The sequence below is a fragment of the Cephus cinctus genome, unplaced genomic scaffold, assembly GCF_000341935.2.
Source record: "Cephus cinctus unplaced genomic scaffold, Ccin1 Ccin1_scaffold0160, whole genome shotgun sequence".
Lineage (NCBI taxonomy): Eukaryota > Metazoa > Arthropoda > Insecta > Hymenoptera > Cephidae > Cephus > Cephus cinctus.
The window spans coordinates 936,414-951,758 of NW_014332886.1; the positions used below are offsets into that span (position 1 = coordinate 936,414).

General features: G+C 35.1%; 4 protein-coding genes across 8 annotated transcripts in view; 3 read left to right on the forward strand and 1 right to left on the reverse strand.

Annotated features, from left to right (window-relative positions):
• LOC107263789 (protein sax-3) overlaps window positions 1–7,196 on the forward strand; it is a 206,052-nt gene extending 198,856 nt beyond the window's left edge. For all 3 annotated transcript variants that reach the window (XM_015731361.2, XM_025080892.1, XM_025080891.1), the window contains 5 exons: window positions 25–537; window positions 664–894; window positions 1,004–1,342; window positions 1,432–3,124; window positions 3,316–7,196. In XM_015731361.2, coding sequence (XP_015586847.1) covers window positions 25–537; window positions 664–894; window positions 1,004–1,342; window positions 1,432–3,124; window positions 3,316–3,494 — 2,955 coding nt within the window. In that variant the 3' untranslated portion in view covers window positions 3,495–7,196. The remainder of the gene's footprint in view (window positions 1–24; window positions 538–663; window positions 895–1,003; window positions 1,343–1,431; window positions 3,125–3,315) is intronic.
• Window positions 7,197–7,366: 170 nt separating this feature from the next.
• Window positions 7,367–9,306, forward strand: LOC107263791 (odorant receptor Or2). Its single transcript, XM_025080893.1, has 5 exons — window positions 7,367–8,620; window positions 8,679–8,778; window positions 8,859–8,948; window positions 9,006–9,158; window positions 9,232–9,306. The coding sequence occupies exons 1-5, from the start codon at window positions 7,905–7,907 to the stop codon at window positions 9,304–9,306; spliced, it is 1,134 nt and encodes a 377-aa protein (XP_024936661.1). The 5' UTR covers window positions 7,367–7,904.
• Window positions 9,299–10,992, reverse strand: LOC107263790 (selenoprotein S). 2 transcript variants are annotated; one of them, XM_025080894.1, is made up of 5 exons: window positions 10,670–10,992; window positions 10,366–10,509; window positions 10,064–10,170; window positions 9,836–9,965; window positions 9,299–9,736 (listed from the first exon to the last, which is right to left on the reverse strand). In XM_025080894.1, the coding sequence occupies exons 1-5, from the start codon at window positions 10,755–10,757 to the stop codon at window positions 9,654–9,656; spliced, it is 552 nt and encodes a 183-aa protein (XP_024936662.1). In that variant the 5' UTR covers window positions 10,758–10,992; the 3' UTR covers window positions 9,299–9,653. The 2 variants fall into 2 exon arrangements, with proteins under 2 accessions (XP_024936662.1, XP_015586849.1); XM_015731363.2 differs by having other exon boundaries at window positions 10,682–10,980.
• A 454-nt stretch (window positions 10,993–11,446) lies between these two features.
• LOC107263671 lies at window positions 11,447–14,922 on the forward strand. Of its 2 annotated transcripts, none has more exons than XM_015731132.2 (5): window positions 11,447–11,596; window positions 12,247–12,455; window positions 12,525–12,654; window positions 12,739–13,070; window positions 13,149–13,559. In XM_015731132.2, the coding sequence occupies exons 2-5, from the start codon at window positions 12,258–12,260 to the stop codon at window positions 13,248–13,250; spliced, it is 762 nt and encodes a 253-aa protein (XP_015586618.1). In that variant the 5' UTR covers window positions 11,447–11,596; window positions 12,247–12,257; the 3' UTR covers window positions 13,251–13,559. The 2 variants fall into 2 exon arrangements, with proteins under 2 accessions (XP_015586618.1, XP_015586619.1); XM_015731133.2 differs by lacking the exon at window positions 11,447–11,596 and adding an exon at window positions 11,608–11,747 and having other exon boundaries at window positions 13,149–14,922.
• Window positions 14,923–15,345: the final 423 nt, after the last annotated feature.

A 15,345-nucleotide genomic window follows, 5' to 3' on the forward strand; every position in this document is an offset into this window, starting at 1 on the left:
AGATGCTCTCGCTGTTCTGAACAGGTTACATCAGTCGAAGAGGTGCCTCCGCCGATTATCGAATTAGGACCAGCCAATCAGACTATTCCACTGAAGAGTATTGCTTCTCTACCCTGTAGAGCCGTGGGGACGCCTACGCCTAAAGTTCATTGGCACAAGGATGGGGTTCTTATACAGCTGGGTACTCGTATCACTATGGCTAGCAACGGAACCTTATTTATTAATGATCTTCAGAGTAGTGACTCTGGACTTTATACCTGTATCGCGTCTTCGGAGTCTGGTAACACCTCGTGGTCAGCTACGTTAACTGTCAGCTCCACGACTTCCTTCCATCGTACTCCTGACATGTCGGCTTTACCTCAGAATCCGAGTAAACCTAGAATCGTCAATACGACTAGTAACTCTGTCACACTTACTTGGAGTCCTGGACACGAGGGACAGAGTAAAATTATTGGATATAATATAGAATACTTTAGTAGCAACCTTAATACCGGATGGGTCATTGCTGCTACTGGTATCACTGATGATACTTATACAGTAAGTTTGCGATTTAATTATTTAAGATTAAATGGATCTGGAGTTGCGCAATATTGCGAACATTAAATATCTATTTAGTGTATTTGTGAGTACTTCAGAGTTTAAATTACTTTCATCTTTTTCTAGGTAACTGATCTAAAACCGGATACGAATTATGTTTTCTTGGTAAGAGCTGAAAATAGTCATGGATTGTCACTACCTGGTCCACTATCGGACAGTGCACATACTACTAGCGTTAATCAACATTCGGTACCGCAAATCGAATTGATACGTGCAAGGGATCGTCTTAATAGCGAAATATTACACTTGAAAGAGGTTCAACCATTGAGTAGTACCAGTGTCAAGATCATATGGGATGTACGTAACATTCGTTTTTATTTGTTTCCGCTTAAGTGTTCACAAGAATTAAAAACTTTTTAAAAAAAGTGAAACTAGTAGATATCAATCAAAACTTGTTCTTCTTCAGATACTTGGTGCCGCGGATTTAGTGGAGGGCCTTTATATCCGGTACCGAGAGCTTTCCGATAAACCAGAGTACCAGATGGTTACTGTATTAAATGCTGGAGCCACCAGTTACGTCCTCACGAATCTGAAGAAATACACGCGTTACGAATTCTTTCTTGTACCGTTTTACAAAACCATTGAAGGAAGACCAAGTAACGTTAAACTAGCAGTAACATTGGAGGATATACCATCCGGAGCACCGGAGAATGTGCACGTAGGAATGATCAATATGACATCTGCATTCGTTAGATGGGCTCCACCACCTAAGCACGAGCAGAATGGACAGCTTATGGGATACAAGGTACTAAGAGTAGAAAAAAATTGATTTTTAAACCTTTGTAAACTTCGATATTAATTAATTGTTTTAATTGTTTGAATTTTTATTTAAAGATTCAGATCAAGAGTAACAGCAGTAACAAGATTCTTGGACAAATGTCATTAAATGCATCGACTACTTCAATTATCATAAACAGTCTAACTACTGGTGGACTGTACACGGCACGTGTAGCTGGTTTAACACGCGCTGGTTTGGGACCATTTTCTATGCCCACGCTTTTAAACATGGACCCGGGCCAATTGACGCAACTGCCACCACGAACAGACCCAAGTCATGGAGGAGTATCAGTCATGAGAGAAACGTGGTTTCTGATTCTCATGATTACCATGGTTTTCACAGTGGTTGCTGCACTGTTAGGTGCTCTATATGTCAGACGACGGCAAGCTATGAGCAAACAGCTAGGGCATTTGAACGTGCCAGTAGGCACAGCCAATGACATCTGTCAGTTAAACAAAGATACCTTGTGGTTAGAACGTGGATGGAGACCAACTAATACGCTTCAGAGTTCTAATGATAAGGATTGCGAAACGAAACTGCTAAACAATCAGCAAATGCTAGCACCGGGAATAGTTAGCATGGCTGGTTCAGAGTATGCAGAAGTGAACTTGACCACATTCTATAATGCTAGAAAACAATTACAAGCTCCTCCAGAACCGTACGCCACGACCACCCTATGTGTAGGAAACAGAAGTCCTGATTCCATGGAAACCAGTGGTCAGAAGTCAAATTCCAGTGATTCCTGTGTTAAACCGGACTACTCTAGCTTAGACTCCAATCAAGAACATAACAAGTCTACCATGTCTCCAAGTAGCGACAATGCAAGTAGCGTTTATACAGATGAAAATATGGAAATTCAGAGAAGACCGCAATACAGAATCCCGCCGAATGAAAGTCAGGCGGGTATGCCAAACTGGTGCGATATGCTACCTCCACCCCCGGAACATCCACCGCCGCCAGGAACATCCTTAGCAGCCAGAATGCAACAGCCTACCGCAACGTTTAGTCCGCATCTGGGCAAAAGAAACGTGCAAAATGATTTGGATGGTTCCACGTCGGCCAATTCTCAAAGTCCTCCTACTCCTCCAGTACGTGTTGGCAATAGCTTTTCGTCGTCTCCTACACCCTGGAGTACGCAGAGTCAGCTAGAAGGAAATCATGGAAATCTTCCGCAAGGAAGATACACCACCCTGCCGCCACAGACCAATCCACCACCGGTACCATCATTCCCTCAAGGATTCAATCATTACGATTATAAGACTCAAGAAAATGAATACGAGAGTGGTTCTGTTATATATGGCCACCAAAATGGACACTCAGAAGATTATAGGAATCACGACAGCTTTAATCGTGCCAATCATCCAAATTCCCACTTGGATCACACCAGTCTGAATGACGAGGTTTATCGTCACAATGAAGAAATGTTTCGGAACGATAATCTATATCAGCCTGAGAATGACGAATGGGATAGAAAATCCTGCGACTCCAATACCCATTCAGATATGTGCTGCTCCTGTTCCGAATCCAGCTGTCTTTATGCAGATACCATGGAGTATAACAATCAATTTGCTCCTGGTTGCGCCCACAACAGGGGTGGTTCGAGAAACCGGAATAATAGGAGTCCCCGAAGAAGGAATAACAGAGCATCCTCGCCGACATACAGCAGCGATAGCAATTATTCTTGCATTCCCCAGAGGCAATGTGGCCCCGTTAATTCGCAGGAAAGACATAGGCACAATCGTAGCAAAGGTACAAAATTGCGCCTTCATTTTTACTTAACTTTAAACTCCCTATACTATTTTCTACTACTACGTCTGCAATTTTACACACTATTTTCTGAGCACTGCGAGTAATGGTTTCCGTAATTATTATGTATGAACTTCACTGGTATATAATTACATATCATCGAAACTGTAGCAAGTGTTTTTCTCTAATTGCAGACAAAGTGCCTAGTTTTCCAAGGACTGGTGGCTATCCTCAACATAACTCATCCGCATCCAATACGATGAGTAGCTCAGGAAGTCAGAGATACAATAAGCTGAACAGCGTTTTCCTAGGTGGGACTAATTCAAACCCTCCATCAGAATCAAGTCGACTCAGCGACCATCGCGAGAGCTAAATTAATCCTCATGTACGCCGATGAAAAGCTGGAAATCCGAAAGTCTTCGATACAACGAATCTAAGACGTCTTTGAAAACATCTCATCGTGGGGAAATACATAGATAAAATAATAAAGCCAGTTTGTCTTGTGTAAACATGCGGTAAAGACATCTCGTGTCTATTACAGTGGCTTGCCATCTTGTCGGATCTATTCACACATAGATACTATCCGAGTTAAGTTTTGATCTGAAGTAGTTGACGTATTCCTTAATGAATACAATACCGTTTAGAGATACGGCCATTTTTTTTGACAAATTTCACATTTTACAAAAGAACTTAAAATCTTGAATTGAATATTTCCGTATCAACTGCGTGTTAATTTGGAAAGTCCGATACTATCACGTTTCTCTCATTTTTTTTGCAGTTTTTTAAAAATTAACTAGGTGACGAGGACTTTCACAGAAACGCAAAGAATTTCAAAATTGCATTTCTGTTTGAGAGTGACGGCCTTTCATTAGACTGATTCAGATCTAATTCGTACGTTTATCGATTTTCTCGCAGTCGTTAACATGAGCGTGCGTCCTAATGATATCCCAATGTTGAATATTATATATAACGAGATATAAAAAGTGATGCCAATATTCGAGCAATACTTGGACATATACGAAATCCTACGTGAGACATTCGGGCTTTTCGTTGTCTCAACATTTTCTTCGTTAATGCCATTTTTTTAGCCATTATAAATAAGATTCCAATAATCACACGTTACTTCTGAGATTAGAATATCTTGACACGTTTCAAGGTAATTTTTTAATTTCACGTAAGCTCCTAATATTTGTCGCAATTTATTATATTTTAACGTTTACAAACAGCAGTTAACCTAAACGGAAAAATTTGATAACGAAACAAAAATTATAAGAACGATCCAGAAAGGTGGCATTTATTTTCAAAAGCCTGTACATTCTCCATTGCCACGAGAAATAACAGATATTATTTTCGATATAACGTTCCTAAGATCGTAAGGGAAACTAAAAGTAATTGTATTAAGGACGAAGTAATCGACGTATATCTCTTCCAAAACGAATACTTATGATATAATATATTATAAAAACAATAAAGTAACAATGACAGCGTAAGGTTTATAATCATATCAGATGGTTTTTGTATACATTGTACAAAGTTAATTAACGAGTTTAGTCATTAGTTTTTAATTTACACATCATTAATTAATATATACGGATTTAGATAGTAAGGGAACATTTAGGCATCTTATGTAATCAGTACTGTGTATAAGTATGTCCTGACAGATAAGTGAGAATGTGAATAACGGCGTTAAACACTATACGATGTTAACAATACCCTTTCGTAAGATGCATTTAAGTTTAGCGATTTTCTAAACGCACTTAATATTGCTAATGACAAGTGTACAAGAACACGTGGCTCCTGATTCCATAGGTCTGGGTACTTGTACCTTCCTATCCATAAAAAAAAGTACAGTCACATTTTCAAATTATTAAAGCCACGTCACCTCGGACGATTCTTTAGAAAATCTCACGAGGGTACGCGACAATATCAGAAATTATTGTTTCGTTACATTATTTAAGTCCGAACTTCGTTACGTTTCCATACACTACATTTTTGCTTTACTTAAGTATACTATTAAGTTTTTTTCTTTAAGTCTCTCGAATTAATGGTAAATAAGTACGAGCTGTACTCTAAGCTTGTGATATTTTGCCTATTGGAAAACGTGCTTTCACCGATACGTGTAATTCTTCTTACACTTAACGATGGAATTAGGGTGACTATTATGATACTATGTACACCATTGAGATATATATTAGCGCAAAATCGAGTTTGCTCAATTTATATCTCACTGGTTATCTTCTGTGAATACAGTTTAATTTAGACTTAAAGTTAGTCAGTTGCATCCAGTGTGGTTTCGTATTATATGATAAACTTTTGTGGATAACGAAAGAAGTAAAAAAAAAACCCGTTAGATAAGAGATAGATAACTTTGAAGCTATGTAATCGCTCAAATTCAGTGTAATCATTAATTAATGTATTAGGTAAAAACTAACTGCCCGGTAGACGTATTGTAAATCTCGTCTAGATCGTGTCGAGTAATTAGTACATGGCAAGTCTACAGATATAATAGAATGATATGTTTTTGTATCTTGTCTTCATTAGTTATTCCTGAAACACTGCCAATCACGAGTTAAAAATTGCAGCATTATATTACACGCAGTTAGGTCAGCGAATGTAACACAAAAGTCTAGTATTATTAAAACTACGAGAATTTCATTTTATTTACAGTCGTTTCAATTGGTCGGGTATCATTCAAAATCTACAGAAATATTCTCTATAAATGTTGACAGTGGAATTTAAGATATTCGATTATGCTAATGATCCAAGTAAATAGTAATGAGTAAATGTTCGTAAAAGTCCATCCAAGCAGACAAGAAGTAAGAATTAGACAAAGTTTCTTTCAGCATGTTTAGAATTAGGGGAGCTGAAAAGGTTTGAGACTACTTGGAGAATAAAAAGAAACCGAGAATGTTTAATGTCTCTAAACCGTAATGACTAGCTAGGACATGTACTTTAAGTATCTGCCGATTCGACGTTACATTGGTTTTACGTAAAAGGTACACAACAAACAATTATCCAGTCTAATGAAAGTTCGTTATTACACAGTGAAAAAATTAATTGCACAAAAATAGCAGCACGATAAACAACTGCCGCTCTTTCACGATTCGCACCAATCACACGATGACCTTTTACGAAAAATCAGCTAATAATTGAACATAAAATGGTCTACAGCCCTCAAGAGGAACAACGGGCTAGAATGCACTTGTTCCGGAGGCTGTGGGGGGTAGCTACGACCCTTAAACTAGATCAAGAAAGAATCTGTAATCCAAAAAGGAACATGGCTACCGCGAAATCGGTCGTAGAACCATCGGGTCAACGTGACAGAGTAAACATAACGTATTATTTTTATAATTTGCCATCTCGATACAGTTGGTACGATGGTTCGATGACATTTGTAAAATAAAAAAGTGAAGGATGTAATTTAACAAGCGGAGTTAAATTTTGCGAAAACGAGCCTTGCGGAGTAGACACGTAAACTCGCACACGACGGGTTAGCGATTATGGCCGACCGAACTAACCTTAACGCGAAATACTGTAATCCGTAATATGTAGGTTTATTCAGCCAAACTTTGCCGTCACTTTCAAGGGTCCTGAAGACTTCGCGTGATCCCTGCCAACTACGTTATCGTTAAAGGATTGTGAACTTTTTGCCAAAAAGAACCTTGTCCTTTAGGAAGGGCATCAATACGACAAGATTATATATGTATAGATTAGTAACGAGCCGTGACGTCGGCGACGAAACACACACGGAGTAGCGCGAAGTTTTCGTGGATTTTTGAAAACCTATGGTTAAAAATGAAGCTTGGCTACTAGAGAGCTAGGGCCGCGTAAAGATAACCCATATCATTAAGAATCCACGACAGATATTTGCGTGAAAATTTTTGTCAAACCGACCACGGTGGGAAAATGATTTTTTTTTCTTTCTCTCCCTGAAGCGAAACTGCGTTCGGTATCATTTTTGGAACTAGCTCGCAAGTATAATCAAAGGCTGATGATGAGTGTTTAATTCTGACACGATTTTTTTTCCCTTACATTTTGTAAATATTATGGAAAATAAAATGAAACTTGGATGTTTTATATAGCTAATAATTTATTTCTTATTCAATGCGTGTATATAAAACTGCGACACGCCGCCCATTAGACTGGGAATGATTTAAGGAGAGGGAAGCTCCGTAGCTGTGACGACTAAAACCATGCGAAGTAATTACGAGTTATTATACATTATTACAAATGATTGATTTTTCTTGCACACATCGTATACACTGAAAAACACAATCAAGTACGTGAAGAAACCCGCGCGACAGACATACATCAAACTGTAGATAATTTATAACAATTCCTATTGTCAAGTAATCGTATGCACACGTATATACGTATATATTATTATGCGTAGTTATACGCATTTATCTGTACATATGTGCATACACACGTATATATGTGTATATATATAATTAATATATGTGTATATATATACATATATCGTTGCATATTATACTGATAACGATTAATAAAAGTAATGTTAAAAATTTGAACGCCCTCGAAGTTTCCTTTTTCTTTGTAAATTTTAACTCAGCCCAGCATTAATGACTTTTCAAGATAAATATAAAGAATTGAAGTAGTTCAACATCGTAAGGCTAAATTATGGTCTTTCTTTAGGAGTACAAAACAATTTTGAAACTTCAACATGTAATACTTAATTACGTCTACTCTGTTTTACCCTCGCGATGTTTTTCATTAGTTACTGGAAAACCTTTGCACGTGGTTGATCGTGTTTTGAGCAATAATGGCTATATTCGATATAAACATTTTACTACTAAAATGTTTGGGTCTTGTCAGATTAGAAAAGAAGGGTGCTTTGAGAACGTGGCATTTAATATACTTTTCAATACTTTATATATTTCTTGTTATATGTCTAGTTGACTCATTAATTCTTTGGTTTCAATCTAAAAGCCTGACAGATATCGTGGGAATATTTCCTGTTACTTATATTGTACTGATATCTTGGATAAAGACTACATTATTTGTTTCCGCAAATGATAAAATTTGCAAGGATATTGAATTTGCAAGAACCACGTTCAAGAATGATAAAAAGATTGCTGACTTTTTTAAAAACTTCGTTACGGTGTGCAGTATTGTTTATGTTATTCCAGCTATTTGGAGTCTTTGTAATCCAAAATTAAAAATGCACGGAAGATTGTTGCCTTATCATACAACAATGCCGGCTAATTATAGTGATGACCGGCAATATCATTTAGTTTATGGTTATTTGATATGTGGTGCATTTTATGTTGTATATACAGATCTTGAAATTGATATTCTAATCATATCTTTGGGTATATACTGCTGTTATCAATTTCGAGCTATTCGACAAGATTTAACTTATACTTTGAACGACTATCGTTGTAAAAATCGTTGGGACGATAGAAAAAATACGTATGATTTGAAATCGTTCAAGATCAGGTTTCATGAACACATACGTTTTCACCAAGAACTACTAAGGTAATTATTTTACATAGTTAATCAATTGTTTAATTGTAATAGACATTTGGTTTTTTAGATTTGTTACAAGGATTGACGAATATTTCAAGATGATTATGCTGACGGAAGTAGTTTGTTGTCTCTTACTTTGTGCCGCTACAGTGTTTCATGCACAAAAAGTAATGATTTTCAAATTTTTAAATATATGTGGTGTCATAGGTATAGATTTTATTGATAAGGATTATTTCTATTGATATAGTTTTCCAACAACGCGTATCTCATTCATGCAATTGCGGTAATGGCAAAACTTTTCGTAGCGAGTTTTGTTTGCGAGATGTTATCCCATCAGGTAAATTTATCTTTTATTATTATACTGACCGATTCCATAATATTCGAAACTTTGCAGAGCGAACAGGTCGGGAATAGTATTTATTTAGCAAACTGGGTGGAATATAGTTCCGATATAAGGAAGGACGTTGCCATAATAATATCTAGGGGACAAAAACCGGTGACATTCACGTATCAATTCGATCAAATGGGATTTAAAATTTTCTTATTGGTAATAAGATTTTAATTGGTTAAACAAATACTTAGCCAATAGTAATGAATTGATATAGCTGATGTATACACAGATACTGAAAGCATCTACTTCCTACTATATGCTCCTGCGTCAAACATTAGGTGAAGAACTGGTTTCAGTTTCGTAGGTAAGTGACATAGTTGTATTGAAAGTATTTTTTCTATTGCATACATCATTCATAATACATACATTTGTTTAATTAACACTAAACGTACCATTGACGAATCATTTGACCCTTTTCCAAAAATACGTTTATAAAAAATTGTTGGTATGTTTATTGTTAAAAAATAAATTTTATCCATTATTAAATTACTCATTAATAACGTTAATTATATTTTCTTTACAATTCACTATTATTTTTCTCGATTAAATAAGCAAATAAAACATTTTTGACCATTAGCAAAATGTTAATGATTAAATATAGAATGTCAAAGTCAATCTTGAGGATATGGCAGTTCTGCTGTGTTTCTGGAATTATCCACAGCCACCTTTCCCACAACAACTGCGTTTTGGTGGTTTATATCCTCGACCAGAACTACCCATGAGTGGATTATAATCTATAAAGTATTGATAACGATTAAACACTTTTGAAACAACTACTCTCTTTAAAATTTAATTTTAACCGACAACCCATATTTATATTACAAAATTTTTACCTTCTTTAAGTATTCGTGATTTTGACGGCCCTGCTGATGTTGACGCTTCGTCATTTGAACTTCCTAATTTTTTGCCAAAATTTTGTCCTTCTGCAAACTTCAATAATTCTTGCCGTTTCTGTTCTTTACGCTGTATAAGATAAAACAAAAAATAAACATAATAAATAATTACATCAAACGAGGTAAGCAAAATAAGAAAATTATTACAAAACTGCAACTTTCACCAACCATTTCCTCACGTTCCCGAGCCAATGCAGCTTCACGAAGATATTTTTCTTGCATCCTTTGTCGGGCAGCTTCCATTCCAGCTAGTCGCTCTTGTAGTAAATCTGGATCTAATAAAAATATATTTTCTTAAAATACATATTAAATAAAAGTTAGAGTTAAAAGTTAGAGTTATTACAAAAAAGAGAGAGTAAAGTAAGAACTAATAAGTTCTACCAGAAAATTCTGTCCAATAATGTCATCTCAAGTCAGTTCAAAAACAGACAGAACTTTCCGGTATACCTACTATATTATACATTACATACTTTTATGATACTTGGCAGCATATTCAAGTTCATCCTTCTTCAATTTCCAGCTTTTATATTTTTCCTTAAGGTATGGGTGAGCATAAACTAAACCAACAGCAATTGCAACTAAATACCATCCAACAGAAGCTATGGCTGCCCATGCTGGAATATAAAAAATTAGTAGCCACACTTAGAAATAATTGCAGATGAAATTCAAATAGTTTCCTCTTAACATAGATACATATATATTTAATAAAATTAAGTCATTAAGAAAGTAAATTTGACCCATAAGTAATGACATGTACAAATGCAAAAATATAACCTTTAAACGTACCAGCTTCAATATAGGATGTAATGCTCCAACTCATTTCAGCAAAGTTCATTTCTTTGTTCTTAATTTCAATTGTCATTAAAGTTTGATACAAAATTACTAAACTATACCAAATGTATCTCCACCTAGCTACTGTTTTAGGACTGGACCAGACTGGACAGTCCCTGCTGTATCACTAAAGTAAATGTGACATACATATGTATATCCTTCCTTCCTTTCCTTATGGCTGTATCATAGAACTCATAATCCAGGTTCTCACGCGTAACATATCACTAAAAAGACTCGACTAATCACAAACGTGGAACTGCTTCGTCACCCCTTCCTTCCTTCCTTTCCTTATGGCTGTATCCCCAATGGGGGACATGTGCCAGTAACTGATCCTAATAATCAAGGTTGGAAGTTCGACAATAGATGGCGATGTACCTTGCGTGACGGGCCTCATTCAACTCAGCGTCAGGGGACCTACAAAGTTTATACACCGAATCCGAACAGTGTTGAGCGAAATCCGTATAAATACTCACTTAAGTTTTCATATGAAAACCCATTGGTGAATGCCGCTGGAAACTGGGCGCAAACCTCCAACCTTTCGGTCGTGAATCCGCTACCCTATCCACTGAGTCACGGCAAGTTGGAGATTTGCGCCCAGCTTCCAGCGGCATTTACCAATGGGTTTTCATATGAAAACTTAAGTGAGTATTTATACGGATTTCGCTCAACACTGTTCGGATTCGGTGTATAAACTTTGTAGGTCCCCTCATGCTGAGTTGAATAAGGCCCGTCACGCAAGGTACATCGCCATCTATTGTCGAACTTCCAACCTTGATTATTAGGATCAGTTACTGGCACATGTCCCCCATTGGGGATACAGCCATAAGGAAAGGAAGGAAGGGAAGGAATGGTACAGCTTTATCACAAATGGTAGTACTATGCATAACAATACATGAGTAGAACTCATAGTAAGTAGTAGTTACACAGTGTTTCGTCAAGGTGTGTCTGTTGCATTTTTAAGACGGCGTGTGCTGTCAGTAATTGCAAGTAACAAATTCTTCGTCTTCGTGAAAGCTATTTGGTAATCTCTTTTGTAAATCGGATAGCTTGAATGAATTATTAACGTATTTTTGTTAACAAAAGTTACACTGCATTACAACCGTTTGTTTTGATTGAAGCAATCAGATGATGGGCGTGCCAGATGACGCTTTCTTTCAATTTTTGTTAATTTTTTAATTATTGTTAGTTATTAACTTTTTTTATAAAGAATTCGTACAATTTTGATGATTATTTATTATTACACGCGTATGTAAAACTATTACTAACTTTATTTTAGTAATTGGCATATATGTACCAGATTAGGAATATATGTCTATGTTCATCAATATACTGTTATATTCTTAATTTCGTTTGCTTAATGATAAATTTAAATAATTATAAATTGTTATATGTAAATGTTATGCTTTAAAATTAATGCAATAACTTTTATTAACTATAGTACTAGCTTAGAAGATTTGACTCTGTACTTATATTTCTTATATCATGATGAGTATTATTACTAACAGATTTTTTTTCTATAGATAAGTTCAAAATGAATTATGGAAAAAAATCACCCAGCATGGGTACTCCCTCAGTTTATTCTCACATGACAATACGAAGTAGCGCGAATCTCAGATCATCTAGATCAGTACGCAGTGTGAAAATTCCATGGTATCAAAAGCCATTACTGTCAAATGCAATTGTTCTTGATATTCAAAGAGGTGCTCTGATGACTTCAATATTCTCTTTGGTAAGCTATAATTAAAATATAGTAGAACTATACATTTTATGAAATATTTTATAAATTTATTCAATTTAGTGTCTAGCGATATTCACCATCAGCACAGCAATATTCGACATTTATTGTCTTTCGCAAGCTGCTCCTGGTTCAGTGCATTATGGATATTATGTTATATCCTATGAATTTGTTTATGTGGGCAATCAGCATGGTAAAATCATTGATTACTCATATATCAACAATAATTGGCTTTCTTCAATTTTACATTGATATTACACTATGCCTTATTTTACAGTTCGCAATGCATTGATAATTTTTGCTTTATTCTCCATGTTGGGAGGAATTGTCGTATTCGTTACTTCACTGATGTTGATTAATGCTTTGAGAAAGGAATATGAAAAAAAGATGGTGCCATGGCTGTATGCTTTTGCTGTCTTCACGTTATTCCGACTATTTGCCTTTATATTCTTCAGCATTGTGAATGATATGATATTTGCTTACAATATTATGATGTGTCTACTGTGGATAGTATTCATATGTTTCTCTGTATATGGATGGCTTATTGTATACTCTCTCTACGTCGAATTGAGTGACTTGACCAGATTGGAAGATTTAGCGCATTTAAGGGTAAGCTATCTAGAAAATTTTATTATAGATTTAAGGTGAAAATTTTATATTTATTCATTAAAATATTAATATTTACAGATTGGTACAATGCAATCTTTGAATGCTTCAACTACGCATTCTATTGCGGGTTCTCGACCGACTACTCCACATAGTACAGTGTCAACAATGCCAGTTGCCTGATATTAAATCTCAGTCGATGCAATTTGATATTGCGTCTTATTGCTTTTTCACTAGGGTCACACGAAAATATTTTGATTAATATTTATGAGAAAAATTAATTATATATTAATCCGTTCTTTCCGTCCAAATGCAGAACGATTAAATTGGTTTTTCAACCGACTAAAGAGATTCGCAATAGGATATGTCCTCATTGAAAAACTAAGATTTTAAGGGATAACGATATATCACAGTAATATTTTCCGTGTAATTGTTATATGATTGTTATACAATATTTGATAGTTAATATTGGATAAAAACAGTTTAAGGGTTTAACAAATACTTTTCTCTTACAATCCAAATCGATGTAGTTTGACAGTTTACGTAGTCGTACTACGATGTTAATGAATTCTGTTAGAGCAATCAGTTGTACATAACAATGTGTCCATCTGTGCATGTAAAAAAAAAGGACGAAGTTATATCTTGTATGATCTTATCTGCAAAATTTTTATATCTACTATTTATTATATATAATCTGGAAGTGCCTGAGCGTGTCTCTACATCATGCAATATGCAAATCTGTTCAACTCCAAGTCTGAATGATATAATCCCAATAAAATTCTAGTTTATAGTTTTAAAGTGTATGACAGATATGTGCACATTGTTAAATGATATTTAGAGAGTGACTGAAGCTAGTTTTGAATCTTATAGAATACGAGCACATACATTCCGCTGATTATTTTTGGATAATCAATATTTGTTTATCATCGTGCTACGCATTAGAGTATCGTCATAGGTTTGTCGGAAAAATAGGAAATTTGGCCATTGAGTGTGTTCTCTGAATTTTTCGGCCTATACGACTATTTTGACAAAATTTTATAGGTTTAGTTCAATTTTTTTTCGAACACTTTAAATAAAAGTAAGGCTTAAAGCCATTTAGTTACACACGTGGAGGCAGTGCGCGGATATAACGTGATGATACATAGCAGGCTTTTGGACAGTTTTTCTCGTCTATTTTTCATTATGTTGGTAAAATATTGGTAATATAGAATCTTGCACTATTTAGACTAGACTAAACAAGCTAAACTCGACATACGTTGCAAAGATATCTTAATTTCTAAAACATCAAAAACGAATTAAGTAATTACTGACATATTAAATCGATATAGGAATCGCTATTGCGTCTTCTTCATTTTGGAATGTTGATCTTAAAAAAATGTCGATCTCAACTGGAAATTTTACTACATTCTTTTTTTACTATTGAAGATTGTGCAAGCACTATTCTTTTACGTGAGTATAACGATATAACGATATAATGTAATTCAACATTTGTAGCTGTTTTTAAATAACTGAACAGTCGAAACTTAAAAATTTTCGCAGTTTTGACATCATACTATAAACATCTTTTACATCTCTGTTTGAATTTACTGTCGAACAGCGTTAAAAACGAATGTTATAGGTTGCATAATATTATCATGTCTTGTAAACTTTTAATTGCTAACCTAGGTGTTAAAAATTTATGTAATTTTGAAATATTCCGTCCAATTCTAGTTTTAATCATAACATAAATACTTTATTTCTATAATTCCGATATTTTAACAATATATGGCACAGTGTTTTATGCGCGAACTTGTTTAATACGTTCATTATGTACATACAAATCTAAAATGCAGCAGGAATAAAATTTTTTACATTACCTCTGTTTTTCCTACTTACCAAAATCATAAAATAATCTAAAAATAAGTCGTACAAAAATAATATTTAGTGTATCTTGTATATTACAAGTTTTAATTGTTCGGTACTATTATGATAAATTTTTTTAGAATTTTTATTAATGGCATACGTAAGTTTATTGTTTTAGCGCGCAACATTTTGCTATTTTAAGAATAACTTCTCTACAAATTTTATGCTAATCCTTATGTGTACACCCAACTTTACCGACGTTGTTTCACACCCGGGATACCCGGGTATCCATTTACTGTTGTATTCCAGTTTTGGATATTTTTGATTAGGGTCGGCACAGGTAGCGTATATCAGCTCTATTGGTTGGAAGAGAGCAGCTGCTCGAAGAGCCGATAACAATGAAAAGGTCATTCTTTTCGTTCTGGTAGCATACGAT